Source organism: Pelecanus crispus, chromosome 7, assembly GCF_030463565.1.
Source record: "Pelecanus crispus isolate bPelCri1 chromosome 7, bPelCri1.pri, whole genome shotgun sequence".
NCBI classification, from domain to species: Eukaryota; Metazoa; Chordata; class Aves; order Pelecaniformes; family Pelecanidae; genus Pelecanus; species Pelecanus crispus.
This window is the reverse complement of record NC_134649.1, coordinates 39,283,923-39,302,644: the sequence shown is the minus strand read 5'-3', so window position 1 is coordinate 39,302,644 and position 18,722 is coordinate 39,283,923. Positions and strand designations below refer to the sequence as shown.

The 18,722-nt window shown below is 52.0% G+C and overlaps 1 protein-coding gene across 1 annotated transcript in view; it reads right to left on the bottom strand.

The window, feature by feature from the left end:
- Positions 1 to 625: 625 nt before the first annotated feature.
- Positions 626 to 18,722, bottom strand: part of CHST13 (carbohydrate sulfotransferase 13) — a 31,414-nt gene continuing 13,317 nt past the window's right edge. Inside the window, exons 2-3 of the mRNA XM_075714424.1 lie at positions 4,772 to 4,854; positions 626 to 1,471 (exon numbers count right to left, since the gene is read on the bottom strand). Of these exons, the coding sequence (XP_075570539.1) occupies positions 626 to 1,471; positions 4,772 to 4,854 (929 nt within the window). The remainder of the gene's footprint in view (positions 1,472 to 4,771; positions 4,855 to 18,722) is intronic.

The following is an 18,722-nucleotide window of genomic DNA, read 5'->3' as shown; positions in this document are numbered from 1 at the left end:
GCAAGCTGGGTCCTGCCAGCCCAGTGGGGAGAAATGCATGGTCACAGTAAGACACCACTGCCTTCCCCAGCAATGGGGGATGGCGCGGGAAGCTGGGGGAAGACGGAGGAGAACGAGGCGAAAAGAAAAGGTGGGAGCAATTTTAAACGAAAGGAAAAACTTACATTAAATTATTGCTTTATTTCTGGTTCTATGAAAGTCTCTGACACACTCCACCCTGCCCTCCAAGACGCCACGGCCGCCCCCAACAGCCCAGTAAGGAGGAGAAAGACCTGAAGGGATCCTGCCCGAAAAAGGAGCCTTCCCAAGTCTTGGATCTACAGACGAGTCTCTTAGTTAAAAGAAAGTCCCCAGCCAAGGCAAGCCCTCCTACCCAGCAGTGTCCAGTCCCACCACCATCCCTTGTAGATGTTGATGGATAGGAGGGAAAGGGAAGGAAAAGCTCCAGCCCCAGTCTTTTGAGAGGTGTCCTTCCTCCAGACCATGCATCAGATGTGGAGCAGACCATAACAGAGAGGGCACAAGAGAGAAGTCAACCAAGAGATGAGCACAGGGTGGGAGGAGAAGAATTGTGGCAAGATGAGAGTTACCCAGCTCTCCCTCACCTCTCCCCCCAGCCCCTGCCTCATCGGATGCGGAGGTATGAGGGGATGGAGTAATTGAAGAGCAAGTAGTCCATTTTATATAAATTAAAGAGTCTCCTTTGGTAGAAAGGGCTAATGTCCTGGAAGAACTGGGCCGTCATGTCGTCCGTTGTCCTGGTGGTCTTGGATGAAGATGGGAACTTGACGCTCGTGTCGGCCCCAACCAGCTGGAGGATGTAGTTGGCATCTTCGGCCAAGGTCTCGTACTTGCCCACCACGTCGTAGTGGACAATGCAGGGGTGACAGAGCGAGTGCACCCGCTCCCAGTGCTCATTGAAGGGCTCCTCCCGCTGCGTCCGTGGATCCAGCAGGTAGTAGACGAACTCCTCAAAGCGCACGTCATCCCCACGCTCCAGGGCCTTGTCGCTGGGCTCCTGCCGGTGCCGCCGGATGATCTTGGTCCCGTAGCGCTTGTGGAAGGCTGTGTTGTAGCTGCGGGTGAACTTGTTGCGGTATGCTGAGACCAGGCGCTCAAAGGGTTCCCGCACAAAGATGAACTTGAGGTAGCTGCGCAGGCGGTGGTTGATCTCGGGGATGCTGTACTCAGAGAGGGTGCGCAGGTTGGATGAGACGTGGGCCTCATTGGCGGGGATTTCTAGTGGGTCCCGATACTTGCCTTGCCCCGTCAGGACCATCATCACCCGCTTCCAGTTAGTGCAGGCCACTTTGGGCACGTAGCAGTAGAGCAACCCATGCGTGTCATCCACCACCAAGTGCCGCAAGTCATCCGGCCGCAGGAGACGCCGCTTGCGGGTGTAACGGTTGCAGACATTGCTCAACAGCTCTCGTCTCTGCTGGTGAACCACCTGCAGTGAAGACTGCTCAAACTGGGGAGAAAAAAAAAAGGAGATGGTCACCAACTTGCCCAAGCTGATTGTGGCCTACACACAACACTTGGCCCACAACTGTCCCCACTCCTGGACCCTCCAGGGGCAAAGAGTGCAGCCCGTTTGCTGGTGCAGGGCCCCGCACACCTCCCGGCTGCAATGGGGCATTGCTGCTTTGTGCTGATGCCTACACCCATGGGCTCACTGCAAACACTGCAGCCAGAGGCAGAAACGTGGTACGCGAGTGCAGACATGTACGATGAAAATGGCGCAGGAGTGCTGCCAAGGAAGGGTAAAGGGAGACGGGTGGAGGAAAATGGTCTTTAACGCCGACGGTCGAACCCTGGGGAGCAGACAGGGAGCTGAAGGAGAGGTGGGGTGGCAGGGCACGATGGAGAGGAGTGAGGCGCTGCTGGAGGTGGTGGGGTGGCCCTTCCCAAGGTCTTTGGGTTTCTTCTCCTGAGGGACATTTTTCCACACAGGCCAGTCTGATGCCTCAGCTCTGGTCACAGTCTCCTTTGTCCGCAGGGAGGTCCTTTTTCTTTAGCCCTTTTGATCCTTGCATCAAGGCCTGGCAGCCGCTGCATTGGCTTCCCAGGAGCCCAGAGCCCCCCAACCCCCGCCTGAGCTGAGCACCCCCTCCAGATTTGGGGACGTGACCTTTCCTGTCAGAAATCCCAAAATGTCATTAAAACATCTGGGGAAGGAAACCATTTCCAGGAACTCAGAAGGGGAAGGTCGCCTCCTCCTCCTGCCCACTCCCTCCCCGTTTTGCTCACAAGGGTTGGGAGCTTTCGCGGTCAGCCCTGAGGTCATCGCTGGGAACCTCCAACAGCCTTGTCCGGGCCACAGCCACTAACGGCTTCACCACCCGTTTGCTAACCCAGGGCAGATCTCACGGAGCTGTTGCTGTAGCGCAATGCAATGACCCCCATGTCGCAAGACAACAGTGGCTTCCACTTCAGGGTTGTGGAGACAGTCCTGCCAGCATCAGAGGGCACCACGGCAAATGTCTCTGCAGCCTGCAGAGATGTGGCAACCTCAAGATGAAGGGCAAGGGCAGGCCACCTGCTTGGTCCCTACATCCTTGCTCCTGACAGCTGTCATCACTTATGCATGCCAAAGGACACCCTTTGCCAAGCTTCAAGTGCACCCTCACCTCTCCCTGGGGGCCCATAAGGGTTTTTGGGAGGCACCACCGCCTGGGAGAGGCAGCGCTGTGGAGATGGGGCTTTGTAAAGCTTCTGCCAGGAGTTGGGATCCTCAGAAAAAGTGCCCATCTCGTGGATGATCCAGCAGACCTGTCACCTTCAGAGGGGCACTAACATCTGGGCAAAAAGCTCCTCCTGCAGGGGATAAACCACACTCAGACCCTTTTGGATCTCATTTCCACAAAAGAAATAACCTTGTCCAGGTCACCTTAGTGACCACTTTGTCCAGGAACCTGCATAGACAGTAACCTGAGACAGGGGAAGGAGAAAGCATCCCATCCCTGCTCTTTTGAAGAGGGAGATGATAAGGGAAAATGCTCAGATGGAGGAAATACAAGTCAACAGACTCTAACTGCTATCAAGAGATGACTTTGACATTGTTGGCTACTTGGATATGAAGCCGATATAGCACCTAGGGAGGTGATAATCATAGCTGAAGAGGCATTCTTGTGGTGCACCTCATTGCAGCAGAGTCGAACCTTTCAGCAGAAATTTCTTTTGCCTGGAGGCTCCCCATCACCTTTTAAAATTGGAAACCCTTTTTGCAAGTGCTTAAAAAAAAAAAGGGGCATTTTAATAATGTGATTTTTTTTTCAGGTGTTTTTCCCTGCACTTGCATAATTCAAAACTATTGGACCAGAGAGACAGACAGACAGACAGACACTGTCTGCAGGCATGGCAACAAATAAATGTGACTACTTTTCAACAGCCGCCCACTGGAATAAGTGCTTGTCTTGCAGTTATTTCAGAGCAAAATTGCTCCCTTCATTTCCTTCTCTTTAGAAACCAGAGAAATTAAGTATCACTTTTAAGGAAATAACACCATGACATTCCAGCAGCATTAGGGTTTGCCGGCATCGTGGCCAAGGAAGTCCACATTTGCCATTTTTCCCAGAGCAAATGTAATTTGGCTGCTTATAGACATAAAAGCATCAACCTAGGCAGTAACACAAAGCGTCGCATATGGAAAGGAGATCTGGGTCTGGCTGCAGCGGGCACTGCCGATGGGCAGTGGGGAGGCAGTGGGGATGGCAGCCAGCTGCAGGGACCACCAGCATTGCCCTCTGCTTCTTGGGGGTTGCAGAAGATGACTGCCCCGTGGATGTGGGGAGATGCAGGGCACATTTGGGGGCTGGGGCATGTGGCCACAGCGCAGCTTGTTGTACCGTTTGGAGGGTGGTTTCCTGCAGGACTTCCTGCAGGGAAGTTGTGGGTGAGGATCCCTCTGCAAAGACAAGTCTGGCTGCATGGGAGGAAAACTGCCCACCCAGGGGGAAAATGCAGTGGAAGGAAACAAACACACCTTTTGCAGCTTCAACCACAGACACCCACGCTCCCATTGAGCTGCTAAAGGGCAAGTGGGACACCTTCCCTGATGCTGGGTCATCGATGCCAGCTGGGCTGCACGCACTGGGGGCTGGCAAGGGCCAGTGCTCCCTGCCTCAAGCAGTGACCATGGCTTGTCCTGCAGCAGACCGCTGCATGGACAGGGACCCACTAAGCCCACCCAGCGGGGAGCGTTTCCCTGCCCAGACTGTGCCTGGCTGTCCCTTTGTCAGCAGGTGTAGCTAGCACAGCTCAGGGTGATGGAGAGGACTGAGATGACCCAGGATTATAGACCCCTCATGGCTGGGTCCAGCTTTTTTTTTTATATATATATATATATACACACACACACACACACACACACACACACGTATATATAGCACCCAATATAGAAGCATCTATCAATCATCAGCTCAGAAAGTGCAGCAATGATGCTCTTGCCCTGCTATGATGGCCCAGAGTTGGCTTTGAAATCCTCAGATGTGAAAACTCCTGGGCTTGCGTAGCTATCACTCAGCCCACTGGTAATGAAACCATTTGCCCAGGTACCAGCAAGGGCCACAAGCAGTTTTTTAATCAACAGTTACTCCCCAAAGTGATGTGGTCTTTTCTTTTGGACACAGCCAGAGGTTCAGGCATGGGGACCTTGGGGGTGGCTGGAGACAGCACGGTGCCCCGCACACCAGAGGGGTGGAAGAAGGGGTCAACCCCCAGCACCCAACTCCCTCTTCACCCCCCCATCTCCCTCTCCCTGTCCCCTTACCTGGTCACTCTCATACAGGGCCTGGAGTGGGCTGCGACCGGCCTTCCCCTGCCAGGTGGATCTCATAACTCCATCTTGTGCAGCTGGAAAAGGAGCAAGAAAAATCAGAGGGGTTGGGAGGGGCTGCTTCCCTCACCCTCTCTGGAGATGCCCAAGTTGGGACAAGGCAGCATCCCTCCAGAAGAGACAAATCCGTTTGGGAGAAGATGCTCAAGCAATGCTTGTCCCTCCCTCTTATTTTTTAACAAAACCTGCAGTTAGGGTTCAAAAGGTCTAGATCTAACCTTTAAACAAATAAAAGACCATAAATGAAGATAATGGCTTGTTACAATTTCAAGAGCGACCGGGAACAGTTTGATCCATGTGCATTTGGGAAATGCCACTGTGTGCAGGCTGCATGGGTGAGGAAATGACTCAGGAGGCGACAGGACCCCAACCAGCATCGCCGCGGCCCGGTGAGGGGGGAGACAGCATCTGTGCTTGGCAGAGATAAGGGGCAGATCCAACACCGGCAGCTCTGTGCTGAGTCCCCGCAGGCTTGGAGTTTGCATGTCCAGGCTCAGAGACATGGTCGTTAACAGACAAATTGGTCAGATGCTTCATCTGACTGGTAAGTCATTTCAAGTTCTTATTTGCTTTTTTTTTTTTTCTTCCCTTCTGAACCAGCAACATCTCCTCGAGTGTTTGAAGTTGAAGACAGCCACCCAAGCAGTCCTTGCCCCTTCCCCACCATGCAGATCAGCTGGTTTGATTTCAGAGGTCTATTTGCAGCAGCACCAAACCCAAGGCTGGATCTGGCCAGCCACAAATGTGGTGCCAGACACCCAGTCGGTGACAGATGCTCAGGTTCTCATGCTCGTAAATTATGTAGGGATGCAACCACCTTCCAGGCTATGAAGCACCCGCTTCAGCTGCCATCCCTCAGCCCCACAGACCTGTTTCCAGCACAGGCCTGGATATCCCAAACTAAATGCATGGAGCCAGCCACGACAGGGGCGCAGGCTCTCGCTTGCGGTAACGCATCCAAGCAGCTGTCCCACCTCTCACCCACCCTCTCTTTCTTGTATCTGACCCTCCCCATTGGCAGATGACGCCACGACAGTTTTCATATGAGAAGAAGGTTTCTAATCATGGGGGTTATGCAGCCCTGGAGTTGGCTTCCACAGAAGAAATGATACTGTGAGTTTTAAAATGGAAGATGATGTTTTTTCTGAAGGGGATGATAGAACACATTGTTCGGGAGATCCTGGCTTGGGAAGTTCTTCTCCAAGTTTCTGCTCCTACAGGGACCTTCCAAAAATCTCAGACAGACTTATGTGGTGGAGGGAAAAGCATTTCTCACAAACCATTTTTGGCAACATGAAGGTTTCTAACACAGAGGCTTTTTGCATGACAATTTGGGGCTCTGGATCTTTTCGTTCACTGACCATCACCAAACAAAACCAAATTTGTTATACAGGCCCCAGGTGGCATCTTTTTAACCAAAATAACCAGAAGGAAAAATCCAAATCCCATCTTCATTTTCATGTGCTTTTATTTTGCTTAAATGAAAACTGCCCCAAAGCACAAAGTCACCAGGGTCTAAGCTAAACATTCATTCCTGGAGCTGTAATTAGGGGTAAATGACTGCCTGGTCTCACAAGATTTCATTAGCAGTGCATGTACGCTTGCATGTTTGTGGGAAATGACACTTCCTGCAGCACTGGATTGATCAAGATGTGATTCAACAAGAAGGTACGACTTCTTCCTCAATCCCCTGTATCAATTACCCCACAGGAGGGTGAAATGCCATCTGTGCTGACGAGAGCTAAGTGGAAGATCCAACGTACACAGCGCTGGGCTGAGATGCACGTCCCAGAGGAGCCCCGTTTCACATTTCCAGGCTCAGCTGTCTGCAAATGACAGGGAATGAGATCGACCTTGAAAACTCAACTCACTGCAGCTCGAATTTGCAAGCAGAAGGCATTAAACTCAAGTCCCTTTCCTGGCCGGGGCTCATAAACTCCCGTTAGATTTAAGAGCATGACCCTGCTGTGTGCTGTCAGCAACTGCCCTGCACCACAGCAGATACTTGCCCTATATTTAGTAAAAGCAATGTGGAGGCGTTTGTTTTCAAGATTAACATGTGTATCAACCAGAACCCTTCTTACGAAGAACATAAGCAAACCCTGGGTGGTTCAGGCTGACCTGAAGCTGCTAGAAATGCAAATTGCTCATGCCAGCGCTGCGCAGGGGTGCGTGGAAACGCCATCCCAGGGAAAGGCTTCAGCACCCGGTGCAGGGTCAGGTCATGGCCCAGGAGGAGTGGGCTGGCTCAGCAGGAGGCTCTTTAGGGTGAACAACAAGCAAATCTGCAGCAAAGCAGGGAGTGAGCAGAGGTCAGGCAGGTCAGATCTGTGCTCTGACCGCTCTGAGCTGCGCCTTTCGGCGCTGCTGAGGCAGCGGAACAACCCTGGCCAGGGACTGCTGTACCTCGCATGACTTGCCAACAGACCCAGCAGAAACGTTGCAAAATGGTTTTTCCTCGAGCCTTTCCTCAGTGCAAGATCTGGCAGAGAGCAAAGCGTCTTCTATGGATAGCAGCAAACCCCCTGGGATCCCCGCTATGCTCATGCTGTTCAGGGTTCCAGAAAAAAAGGGGAAGAGAAAAAAAAAAAGGGAAAAAAGCTGCCAGGCTGCTCCTGTGCAGCTGGAGGAGCCCGGGAGCACTGAGCTAGCAGGGGGAAGAGGCCAGGGCTCCACGCTCACTGCATCTCGACAGCTTTTGCTCTCCAAAGTGACGACACCATCCCCTGCCCGGGGCACTCGCCAAACCCTTCAGAGCAAACGTCTGGCCCAATGGCAGATTTTAACACAGCTCCAACAGCAGGCAGTCTCCCCTACCTCAGAAACCGTCTGCTTGCACTACACACGGCATCCCAAGGAGAAAAGCAAACGGGCTCCTGGCTGGGCCATGCGGATGACTTTGGAAGACAATGTTAAGCCCTGCAGCAGAGGGGGAGATGCAGCAGCTGCAACCGTGTGCGGCTCAGCACAGCACCATGCCAGCACTGGTACATGCGGAGGGCAGCAGGCAATCTGTGTGCCCCGCGGGACCGAAGCATCCATCCTCTGCAAGGCTGGGGTCAGAGCGGCTGCAAATGCCTGTGGCTGGCAGGGTGTGCTCGAATGGAGACAAGTCCGGGCCCCTGGTGCCCGCAGCATCCCCAAAACATCTGGGATTGCCTGGCAGAGCAACATTGGCTGTCACAGTGGCAGGCAGGCCAGGGCTCCTGAGATCTGCCTGAGCCAGTGGGATGCTGTAGATAGTGATTTAACGGAGTCCAGGTCCCCGAAGACCAGGCTTTGCCACCTAACACAGCTCTGCCCCGTGACCCCAAGCTGTGGCCATCCCCTGTTCACCATCCCTCAGCCCCAGCACCTGCAACATCTCTGCTGATGCACTCCTCTCCCAGTCCTCCCCATGTCACCAGACCCTGAGTCCTCATCATGCAGCTCTACGAACACAGCTCAGCCCTAATTTGAAAACAAATCCCTCTTCCCCTGCTGCTCTATCCCAACCACCTCATCATGCAATCCCACAGCGTGCTCCCATCCTGGGGTCTCTCCCCATCCTGTCCTCGCCTTCACTGCCTACCCCAAGCAGGCAATGGCCCACATTAGGAAGGCTGAGCTCGAGGGACTCCACAGCTGGCTGAACTGCATAGCTGGAGAGGAAACCAAACATGGAGTGGGAGATGGGGAAAGGCTCAATTCTTGATCTGTGCCTGATTCTTCCATCAGATCTGGGGTACAGCCTGGACTGTGAGGAGGAGGAGGGAGGAAGGGGGCAGATGGGCAATGGTGTTTACACATCCCTCTTCTTCCACTCTTTCATGCTGAGAGTGAGTCAATCAGCCCATCCCCAGTACTGTTGGCTTACCCATCCCTGGGATGCTCCTGGGACTCCAAGAAGTTTGGGAAGGCCAAGGAATACTGAAATATATGACAGTGTTGAGGAGGGAGTACCATGAGAGTAAATTAATGGTTCGTGCTGCATTTTGTACAGCAGGATCTTCCATCATGGGGGAGCTGCCAAGATCTTTGTATTCTGGCTTTCTTCCTGACTTCATAGCTTGTTACTGAGGTTCCCAGATTCCACCACATGCAGTGGTAATCCTTGGAAATTTAGCATTGCCACAATTACATCCGAAAGCAGGGATGTCACTTAGCCAAAGTATATCGAGTTTCTAAAGGGGAGAAAAGATCAACCCTTGGCAACTGCTGGATCACCATTTGGATAACAAGTATCAAGACAGTATATGTCCGTGATCCAAATCCAAAATGTTTTTCACTGAGATGAGCAGAAGGAAGTATCACATTTGTCCTTTGCATCTTCAAAGGATGAGGCAAGGGAATAGGAGTGATGCAGAGGAAGAGACTCAAAATCCCATGCTAAGGCAGTGACATTGACCAGAAATCACCGAATGAGATGAGCCTGAAAGGGAGCTCAGGCACATTTTGGAGTCTCCTGTGCTATGAGTGCCTTCTGTCTTTCCTTCAGAGCTTAAAAAGGCAATGCGCTCCCTCCTTCCTTTCCTCCTGCAGCCCAGATTTTAGCGCTATCCCATCAAAAGCAAAGCTCTTCTCTTGCAGCAGTCTGACATCAATACCGCAAGCAGGATCTGGGGTTTCAATGACTTGCCAGTTCTCTTTGGAAAAGGGAATAGATTTTAAAGCTGTGAATATTTAGGTGTACTAGCTGACTGCGAAGACAGCCAGACATGTGTGAGGTGAGGGAAAGACTGGATCATGCCCATCCCAGACTTCTGGAAGCACCAGTGAAAGAATTTGCTGTTTTGGCTGCAGAGACTTTTCATTATGGAGGGAGGTTCTCTGCAACCACAACAGCAAATCCAGCGCCTGTACTGAAGAGTTTGGCTAGGAGACAGGATTCAGGCAGCGACAAGCCTGCTAGGCTGACATCAGCATTACCAAGGCTTTAGAACACAGTCTGAAGGAAAGAAAACCATTAAAACATGTGGGTGCAACTGGATAGGGGAATACAATCAACACGGCATTTACTAAGCGCAGCTTCTACCCATGCAACCTGTCCTGTCAATAAAATAAGCCAGTTCTGTAGATCAAACATATGTGGTAGATCTTCACCCAGATATACGTAATACATGAGATACAACATACCAAAGGAAATAAGTACTTCAAACAGAGAAGATGAAGTTTAAAAGGTGAACTCTAAGGGACACAAGCAACTGGAAAGCAGGTGGCATTTAAATGGAAAATACTGGGCAGAAGGCAGATTTCTAGTAAAGTATCTCTAACACTGGCTTTGGGATCAGTACTTCAGGAATGAATTGACATAAAAATAGAAAGATACTGATGATGGACAAAGCATTGAGAAAGACTGTTATGGCAGGGAGAGACTGAAACACCAAACAGGGAAATTGAAGCTTCATCCTGGATCAGGGGAGTGGAAATACAACAGAATTTAATTTCGCAATGGTGGAATTCAGCAGTTTCTGATACTTTGCTGCTGGAAGTGGCAGGAGGTCCCAGATGCATTAGTTCTGGGCTATCAGCTGCCAGTGTGACAGTCATAAAAAAAGGCAAATGAAGTCCTGAAACACATCAGGTGAGGTATTTGCCATAGCAGCAAAAAAAGCATGAATACTATTATCCATAGCATTGGCGACCCTCACCTGCAGCACTGACAGCTCTGCTCTCCTGGGAACAAGATCCAGGGCTGCGAGGCGACCGGGCAATCCCAGGACTTGCTGCCCAATGGGAGACTGCAGGGATGGATGTATGTACTGCTGCAAGGGATGGATGTATGTACGAGCTGAGCCGGGATGTAATTGTCCCCTGGGAACAAGCCAGCAGAGAGGGACTGGGGGTGCTTCACATGCAGGGTATCTTCATGCGCAGCTGCTCAGGTGCCAAATAAGAAGAGGTTTGGAGACCCCAGATCAGCAGGAGTCTGGGTGAGATGCAGCAGGAGGAATCCAAACTCCTTTTGGGCTGCAGGATGGAGCTTTCAGGCATTTTCCAGGCTAGACCCTGGGGTCACAAGGAGCCAAAAGCTCCACTCGTGGTCTCCAATACGAAACACGGGAGAGGGTTAAAACCTGTAGATTCGGTGGTCTCCGGCCAAGGGAAGTGAAGAGAGAGCACGCGTGCTTGCACGTGAGTATGCACCCTACAGGCCCCAAGGAGCTAATCCTGACCCCACCACTGTCTCCCCGCTGCTGTCGCACAGCCCCAGCTTCACTTCCTGTTGTGTCTGTGCAAAACCTAAAAAAAGAGAAAAAATAATTGTGGTGCCTGGCCACCTGAAATGATCAGTCTGAGTGTTAATTACAGCCTGCAGCTCCCAGCGGGTGAGTGGGATAGGTGCTTGTTTGTTCTGTAGGAAAATCCAGCTCGCAGGGCAGCCCCTCTTGAGGGCATCTGAGAGATGCTCTCTCTCAGACCAAAAAAGCTCTGAACTTGAGGGAGGGGGGTTGTGAATCCATCACATATGCGTGAACACAAATAAGAACAATATTTCCACTTTATATTGGAAGAGGAAACAACACCCGGAGCTCTATAGTGTAAAGGGATCAGCACTTGCTCAAAGTCAGTCACGGGAAGAGCCTGAAATTAGGACCTGGATCTCTTTGTGGGCACAGCAATGAGCTTTTCCAGGCTTTGCTGGTTTTGACTCTTCTCCAGCACCTGTCATGGGTGATGAACTACTGCTTCGATCGTACCAGTGATGGCTCACTCGTCCCTGACTGTAGAAACGCAGCCCCGCTTCGTGAAGACAGGCTCCTCGCTATTAAAGTAACTGCACCCAAGAGACACGGAGAAGGATCCTGCCATCTAATTTAAGAAAGGATATTTAGACTGCGTTATTCAAAACCAAATCCTAGCTGCAGCGACTGGCTGCTGAATCTGTCCAATTTTCAATTTTAACATCCAAGGTGGGGGGAGAGAGAGAAAAAAAAAGAAAACAGAGCTTGACAGCAGCAGTGATAGTTCCAGACAGTTCCTGCAGTCTGAGCTCAGTTTTCCCTCCTGGTTTGATAGCAAAGCCTGGGACACACTGCCTGGTTGGCAGCTGGACACTTCGACTGTGTGAGGATGCTCCAGGGCATGGAGGCCAAGAAATCACACACGGAAGCAGCAGTCGAACCTGTGGGCAGCGGTCCACGGTCTGTGTGAAGAACTGCCCTGCCTGGAAGGATCAGTGCTATTGGGTCGAAAAGTACTGGTCTCAAGAAAGCAAAGTTTAAGTCTAGGAAGTTCTGGCTTTTATGCTTGGGCTTGTACTGGTGCAGAACACATTTGTTTTATTTCCACCTAAGCACAAGGGTTGATTGTTGTTTTGTTGGGTTTTTTTTTAAAGATACTTTTCAAAACGAGGGTGATGTGGGATCCCAAATACCAAAATCCCCCACCAAACGCCAGACCCAATGACTTAACGCTGCTGAAGGTAGTGACCTCTGTTTGATGGAGAAGAGGACCAAATTAGCAACCGTTTGCTTTCTTGCATGCTACATTCAGCTGTGAAAAAGTGTGGCAATTCTGGCATTCACACCCTTACGCATCTTCAGAGCTAAGGGAGCACCTCTGGGAATTACAACCAAAACCCATTCCTATTTTTATTCTTACAGGAAGGTTTTGATTTGGGAATGCAAATTTTTTGGCTTCAGCAAAGAGGCAAATCCAATCTACTTAGATTCCTGCGACTGCTCATTTTTACTGCATCTAAAAAGTTGGGGATGTAGACAACAGAGGCTGAATTAAAATGCTAGAGAAAAAAGGAAGAGAAATCCAGCAAAGCCACATGCTTGATTTGCTTAAATGCATCCTTCAGCTTTGTGAATTCAGACACAACCACCTCCGCTGGGGAGCTGCAAGTGAAACGAGAAGCAGGTGATGTAACCGGCTGGGCTTTACCCTGGTGTTTGCTCCCAGAACCAGCGCAGTGGCTCGATGAATTGCCCCCAAAAACTCGAGTCTGCTTCAGCATCTTCTCTGCCAAGGCTGGAGATCCCCCACGTGCAACGGTGTTGTGGGGAGGGGAAGGAGGGCACGGCCGCGGTGTGAGGCCACACGATGAGGGGCAACCACAACACAAGAGTGCAGCAAGACATCTCCTCTAGCACGGCCCTGCAGCGTTTCGCCGTCTGCTCAGCCGGCGGCGCCTGCTTGATTTGCTGGTCTTAAAGACGGTAAACAGCACCCTTGTCCCCCGTCACACTGCTGTGTCACACCAGCAGCTACCTCCAGTGGGTTAGGTGGGACCCTGCCTCTCACCATCTTGCGGCACCACTCGGAAAATGAGTATTCCCATGGCTCACAAGGGAAAAGGGAACATCCCAAATACTTTGGATGCGGGGCACAGGACTTGAGGCCGTAGTGTGGGAAACGCGGGGTGGATGGCAAACACCAGAGCCCTGGCTGAGGCTGCACAGGAGAGTGGCTGTGCAAACATGGGAGCTGTACCTCCCGCGGGGGGAGAGCCAAGAGCATCAGTCACAGCTAAGAACACTGATCCCTGAATCTGCAGGACACGACAGGCGCCGTTCAGCCCCCGGAAGCGAAACAGTAACACGACGACTGCGTACAAAGACCTGAAGCAAGTGCTTGTTCTGCAGTGCAGCCCCAACCACTGCCTTTCTGGGCATGCAGGGGGCTGGCGGGAGAGCCAGGGGATGTCCAGGCATTTCAGACTTGCCTGGCAGCCTCCAGACCTCTGCTGAGGGCCTGCGGGACCCACCGGGGCTGAGCGGATTTGGAAGGAGCTCTTTTACCAGGTAGCAGGCCAACTTTTTTCCTACATCTCCAGAGCTGAGGTTTGTCCCCTAGACAGGTGATGGGTATCTCTGCACTTTGTTTATACTCTGGTGGTAGGAGATTGTGCCCCTTGGGCACACTCAGAGGCAGCAGGCAGTATCCATGCCCCATTCTGGCAGGTACGCTTGGGAGCAGAGCACACACGGGACTAAGCATTTTGGGGAGACGGAGCATTTCAAGGTGAACAAGCAATATTCAGACAGGCACAAGCAATGGCAAAAAGTAACCAGCCTTACGGAGAACAATCAGATATTGACCTGCGATAGCCCCAGCTGAGCACATCTCGCACAGCTTCCACGTGGCAGACAACAGATCCCTTTGGAGTGAACGCTGTATTTGACCTCTTCTGTTTATCCTGGGGCTGTGCCAGCAAGTGGTGAGCAGGAGGAGTGATGGAAGGGAGCTGGCATCAACTCACAAAACTCTGTAGCTCTAATATTTACAATACAAACGGCTGTTTCTTGTTCCAGACCCACATCCTCCGTAGCTCAGGAAATGCCCCTGTGGCCCTTCCCATCTTTGCTTCTCTTTGCGTGGTGTTTTTCTCCCCAGTTATGGCTTCTTCCATCTGTTCTGCCTTGTGACAAAGGCCTCTTGCAGAGGCTCAGAACAGACACAGGTGACCATTCGTTCCCATCAGCAGGTGAGCAGCGAGTGACTCCTGTGCAGGAGGTTATGTGGACATGGGCAACAGGTTCCCACCTAACACAGCCCCGTGCAGTGTGGTCACAGGCAGACCCACTGCCATCCGCCTCTGACATTCCCCCTGCTGACGAACAAGCCGGTAATATATAACCCAGCCTATTCCTGACAGCCTGCCCTCTGCTCTGCGGGCCAAGCCTCGGTAAAGGCTGGCTGGCTCTGCATTTCTCTCTGCTGAAGCAGAGGCAGCGTAGAGTCTGTCGGAGACATCTGTCTCAGCTGACTTGTTAGGGAAAGGGAATAATCCTCCGTTCTCCATCAGACCTGCCCCTGCCAGCTCCTCTCCACAGCCTGCAGCAGAGTGACAACCCAGAGCATCCTGGGGAGCAGCAGGACCTTCCCTTGCTTGCTCCAGAGCATTTTCAGACATTCTAGCAGAGCCAAGGGGCAGGATACCGCTGAGCTGACTAGCTAGGGAAGGCTGAAAGAATTGCACAAGGTGCCCATGCATCTGCACCAGGATCCAACTAATGCCCCGATCCCATACGCCTGTCCCTGAGGGATGGGAAGTGGAAGCATTAGGAACAGGACCTCCAAGGAAGCCCAAGGTCTGTAGCTGGTTGTACTCCTGCAAGGGTCCTGGAGCAAGTCCTTCCCAGATAACCAGCCAGGCTAATGTAGCGTATTGGAAGGGCAGGATTAGAGTCACCATAGTGATCCTGCTTCCTTGAGCAGGTCAGCAGGCAGGCACACCCCTGCTCCCTGCAAAACCACCACGTGATTTAATGGCATCCCTCCATGTCACCAGCTGAGCCACAACCCTCAGGCATTGGCATGGGACCTGGAAGCTCAGCTGTCCCTCTGAAACCCCTCTGACACTGGGTAAGTGTCTTCTCTCACCAGGACAGCATCCTAACTCTCAGGCTCAGAAACTGCCTCCAGGTAGCTTGGTTTTGGGCCATACAACTCTATTTTCAAGCACAGCCACCACCTGGATGTTGTCAGCCCAGTTATCCCCCACGGCAAAGCCCCATCTCCAGCCAGGCAGCATCTCTCACAAGGAGCATCGCAGCAGCTTGGCAGCTGTCACTGGTGTCACACCCTCCAGAAGCACGGACAGCCAAAAGTCTGTTCTTGCAGGGACGGGGAGTAAAACACGCACATGAGTCTGAAGCTCATCTGCTTGTCCATCAGAGGGTTTAATGAAGGGTATTTAATTTCTCTAACCATTACAAGACTGCTTCTATGAGTTTGTATAAGGCTCAACAGCACCCACATGATATGGTGGGCTGGAAAACATGTACCTGCTCAGTCTGAGCAACAGATCATTGGAAGTTTTGGCTCAGGTGGTTCAACACACCCTTGTTTAGAGGTCCTGCTGAATCAGCCACATACAGGATTGTGACCAGATGCACTCTGGTACCAGCAGCCCAGCCTGCTGGGACTGCTCCCCATGGGAAGGGAGAATGCTCCAGTTGGCAGTTCACGTGGTCCTGACTTAAAGCTGTTTCATTCAGCAGAAACTAAACCAACCGAGTGACTTGAACTTGGCTGGATCAGACAGAACCAAGTCCCAGCAGCACAGGGATGCTTGAAAGCTTAGCTCAGGCTTTTTTTCCACCGCTACGCATTTTCTACCATCCCCCCCAGCCCTTTTGAAACAGCCAAACCAAATAATTAAACCCCCCCCCCCCCACTTCCCTCACCTCCCAGCACTTAGAAACTGTAGAGGGCTAAACAGAGATGCTTTGCAAGGAGGTTACCCACAAAGCTAAGGGAAAAAACACAAACAAAAGCAGCTCAGAGGCAAACCTGAGCGGGGCAAGACACAACGTGCACATGAGGAGATTTACAGAGAGAATAGCCCACATACAACAGGCACCACAACCTCCAGCAGTGAAAGACAAATCTCTCCCATAAGCTCAGATGGATGAACCCGCACACATTTGCATATGGGAGAAGGTGGTTTTGCAGCACCACAGGCACCAGGGTCACCCAGAAGTAATGTTATAGCCACCATGATAAAGTACCATTTCAGGGCAAGATGAGGGAGGGGTGCAGAGGAGGGATGAAGGCTGCACAATGGTCCACCCTCTTCCTCTTCTCCTGCACCTGGCTAAAACATGTCGCATCCCCAGGGAGCTGATGGAGGGGTCCTTCCAGCCCTTATCACACAGACCCTCCTCCCCTGGAAATCTCCCCCTTTTCCCCAAATGACTCTTCTGGCTTTCTGGGAAGCTACTTGAAAGGTGATGGGGCTCCCCATCCCCAGCACCCATCTTCAGCCCACATCTCTGCTGATGAAGCACCCCCAGTACCTCTCTCCCAGCCACATTCCACAGAAGAGGTACCACAGGCAGTGACCTCTGAAGTGACACTTCCCATTCTGAGGAGGCCCAGCTATACAAACCTCCTAGACAAGAGGGAAAGGAGCATTTTCCAATGTTGTTCCACCAAATGGACATGCTCCACAGCTACTATCCCCTGGGACAAACCCTTCTGCAGCATTTCCATCCTCAAACCACACAGTTCCTACACGCACAGAGATCTGGAGGTACTGGGGATCCCCTGACCTCACTGTTACAAGGTGTGCATGGGCTCTCCCCAATGCCCAAGATGACTTCCTCCGGGAAGGAGATGAAAGGAGGTGTCAGCCCCTAAAAATAATAACCTTGTTTGCAGCAATCACCACCTTGCAGCTTCTCCAGGGTTCCAGGGCTGTGTGGCACAACCGGATGGTAACGGCAGCCAGGCTGCCTGGCACTAATGACAGTCTCCCTCTAGCCAAGAAACACACTCTAAGAGGGGACAATGAGTCACTGTTTTACATGGGATAACTTGATGGGCTGCACTGCCTTTAACAGGAAAAACCATTCACTCTTCTTGAGATGTGCCCTGCTGGCTGGAAGGCAGCCGTCCATGGGCAAGAGAGGGACAAGGGGGTGTGATGCCTTCAGGAAATGTTAATTCAGGGTGTGGACAAAGGTCCTCAGCTATTCTCTATGGAAAGTGATGGATGGGAAGAGCCACGCAGAGGGGTGAGTACACGTCCTGCTCTCGTTCCAGCCAGACAGGGAACAGACAAGCCTGCCAGAAGCAGCAGTGGTTGTGGTGAATGTCTGGGAGTGGAAATACACAGCCTCAGGGAACTGAAGCGGGACCAAAAATCCAAGCACACCTGCCTCCACCTGTGCCTGAGATCCCTGATGTCTGTACGCCATCGTCTGCTGTCTGGGACCCTGTGCCTGGGGCTCACGGGATGGGAGTGCCTCTGGCATGCAACATCGGGGGACAGAACGGCAGCAGAACTGCATCAACCCTCTGTCTGATATTGGGGCACTCATACCATCCATAAAGTGCAAATTACTCCCAGCACAGGGCCCTCATGCACAGAAATAGGAGGGCAGACAGGATGGGCCAGGAGCCTGAAGTGTATTAAATGCACTGACGTGATTCCCAGCCTGCTGGTGAAAGACAGATGGATGCTCCCTGCTGCCTCGGTGCGGGGCTGCAATGCCCCTTGTTCATGACTGTCACCTACCCATAAATATTTCCATTCTTCATGACTTATGCTGGATGCAATAAAACTGCAGACAGCAGATACCGGACATTCATTGGGCCTTCAGCGCAAAGTGCCACCAGCACTAAGTGCTGCCAGACTTCAGGTTTCTCCGTCTGGATCCAGCTCAACACAGACACATTGACTTTTGTAAGAAAATGCCTCGGCCCAGCCTCCCAAATGCGTGGCAACCTTTGTAGGGCAGGCAATGCCACTGTGCCAAGAACAACAGCAGCCGCCTCCTGAAGGGCTGGCGAGACAAAGGCAGCAGCCTTGCAGCTGACCTGACCCCCTTCCCAACTGCAGTCGCCTGCTGACTGTCCCCCTTGTCACTGACTTTTCAGTATCTTCTCTTCTAGCTCAAACATGTCCCGACCAAGATCCTGACCAAGAATCACACCTGAACAGGGCTTTCTGACAGGTGACACACAGGGCTGGCACAGAAATGTGACAATAAGACCTATTTCACATCACCACCCCCATCCTCCATTGAAAGGATCCAGAAAATACCTCTCCAGCTGCTTCATTCTCACTCCTCAGGGTCTGCTGTCCCTTTGACACAGACCATGGCTGGAGAAAGGATGCTGGGCGAGACCAACCACTGCCGCACCATGGCCTGCGTGCTCCATTCCATGCCACATGGGGCGTGGGATGGGAGAGGGGCACTGGTCCAATATTCAGAACTATTTATTTTTTTCTCTGCTGAAAGCGCTCCAAAGAACCATGGCAAGCACTGCTGACAATGCAATCTCCACTGTCCATTTCTATTAAACCTCTTACGGATTTAACGGGAACTGGTGCTGACTTTTCACCATCCAAGGCACGCAAGCGCTCCCAGCTGCTGCAAAGCTAGCGTGACCCTGCGTGCAGCCCCCCGCCAGCGCCCTTTGGAGGGGCACTTCCCAGCAGGCT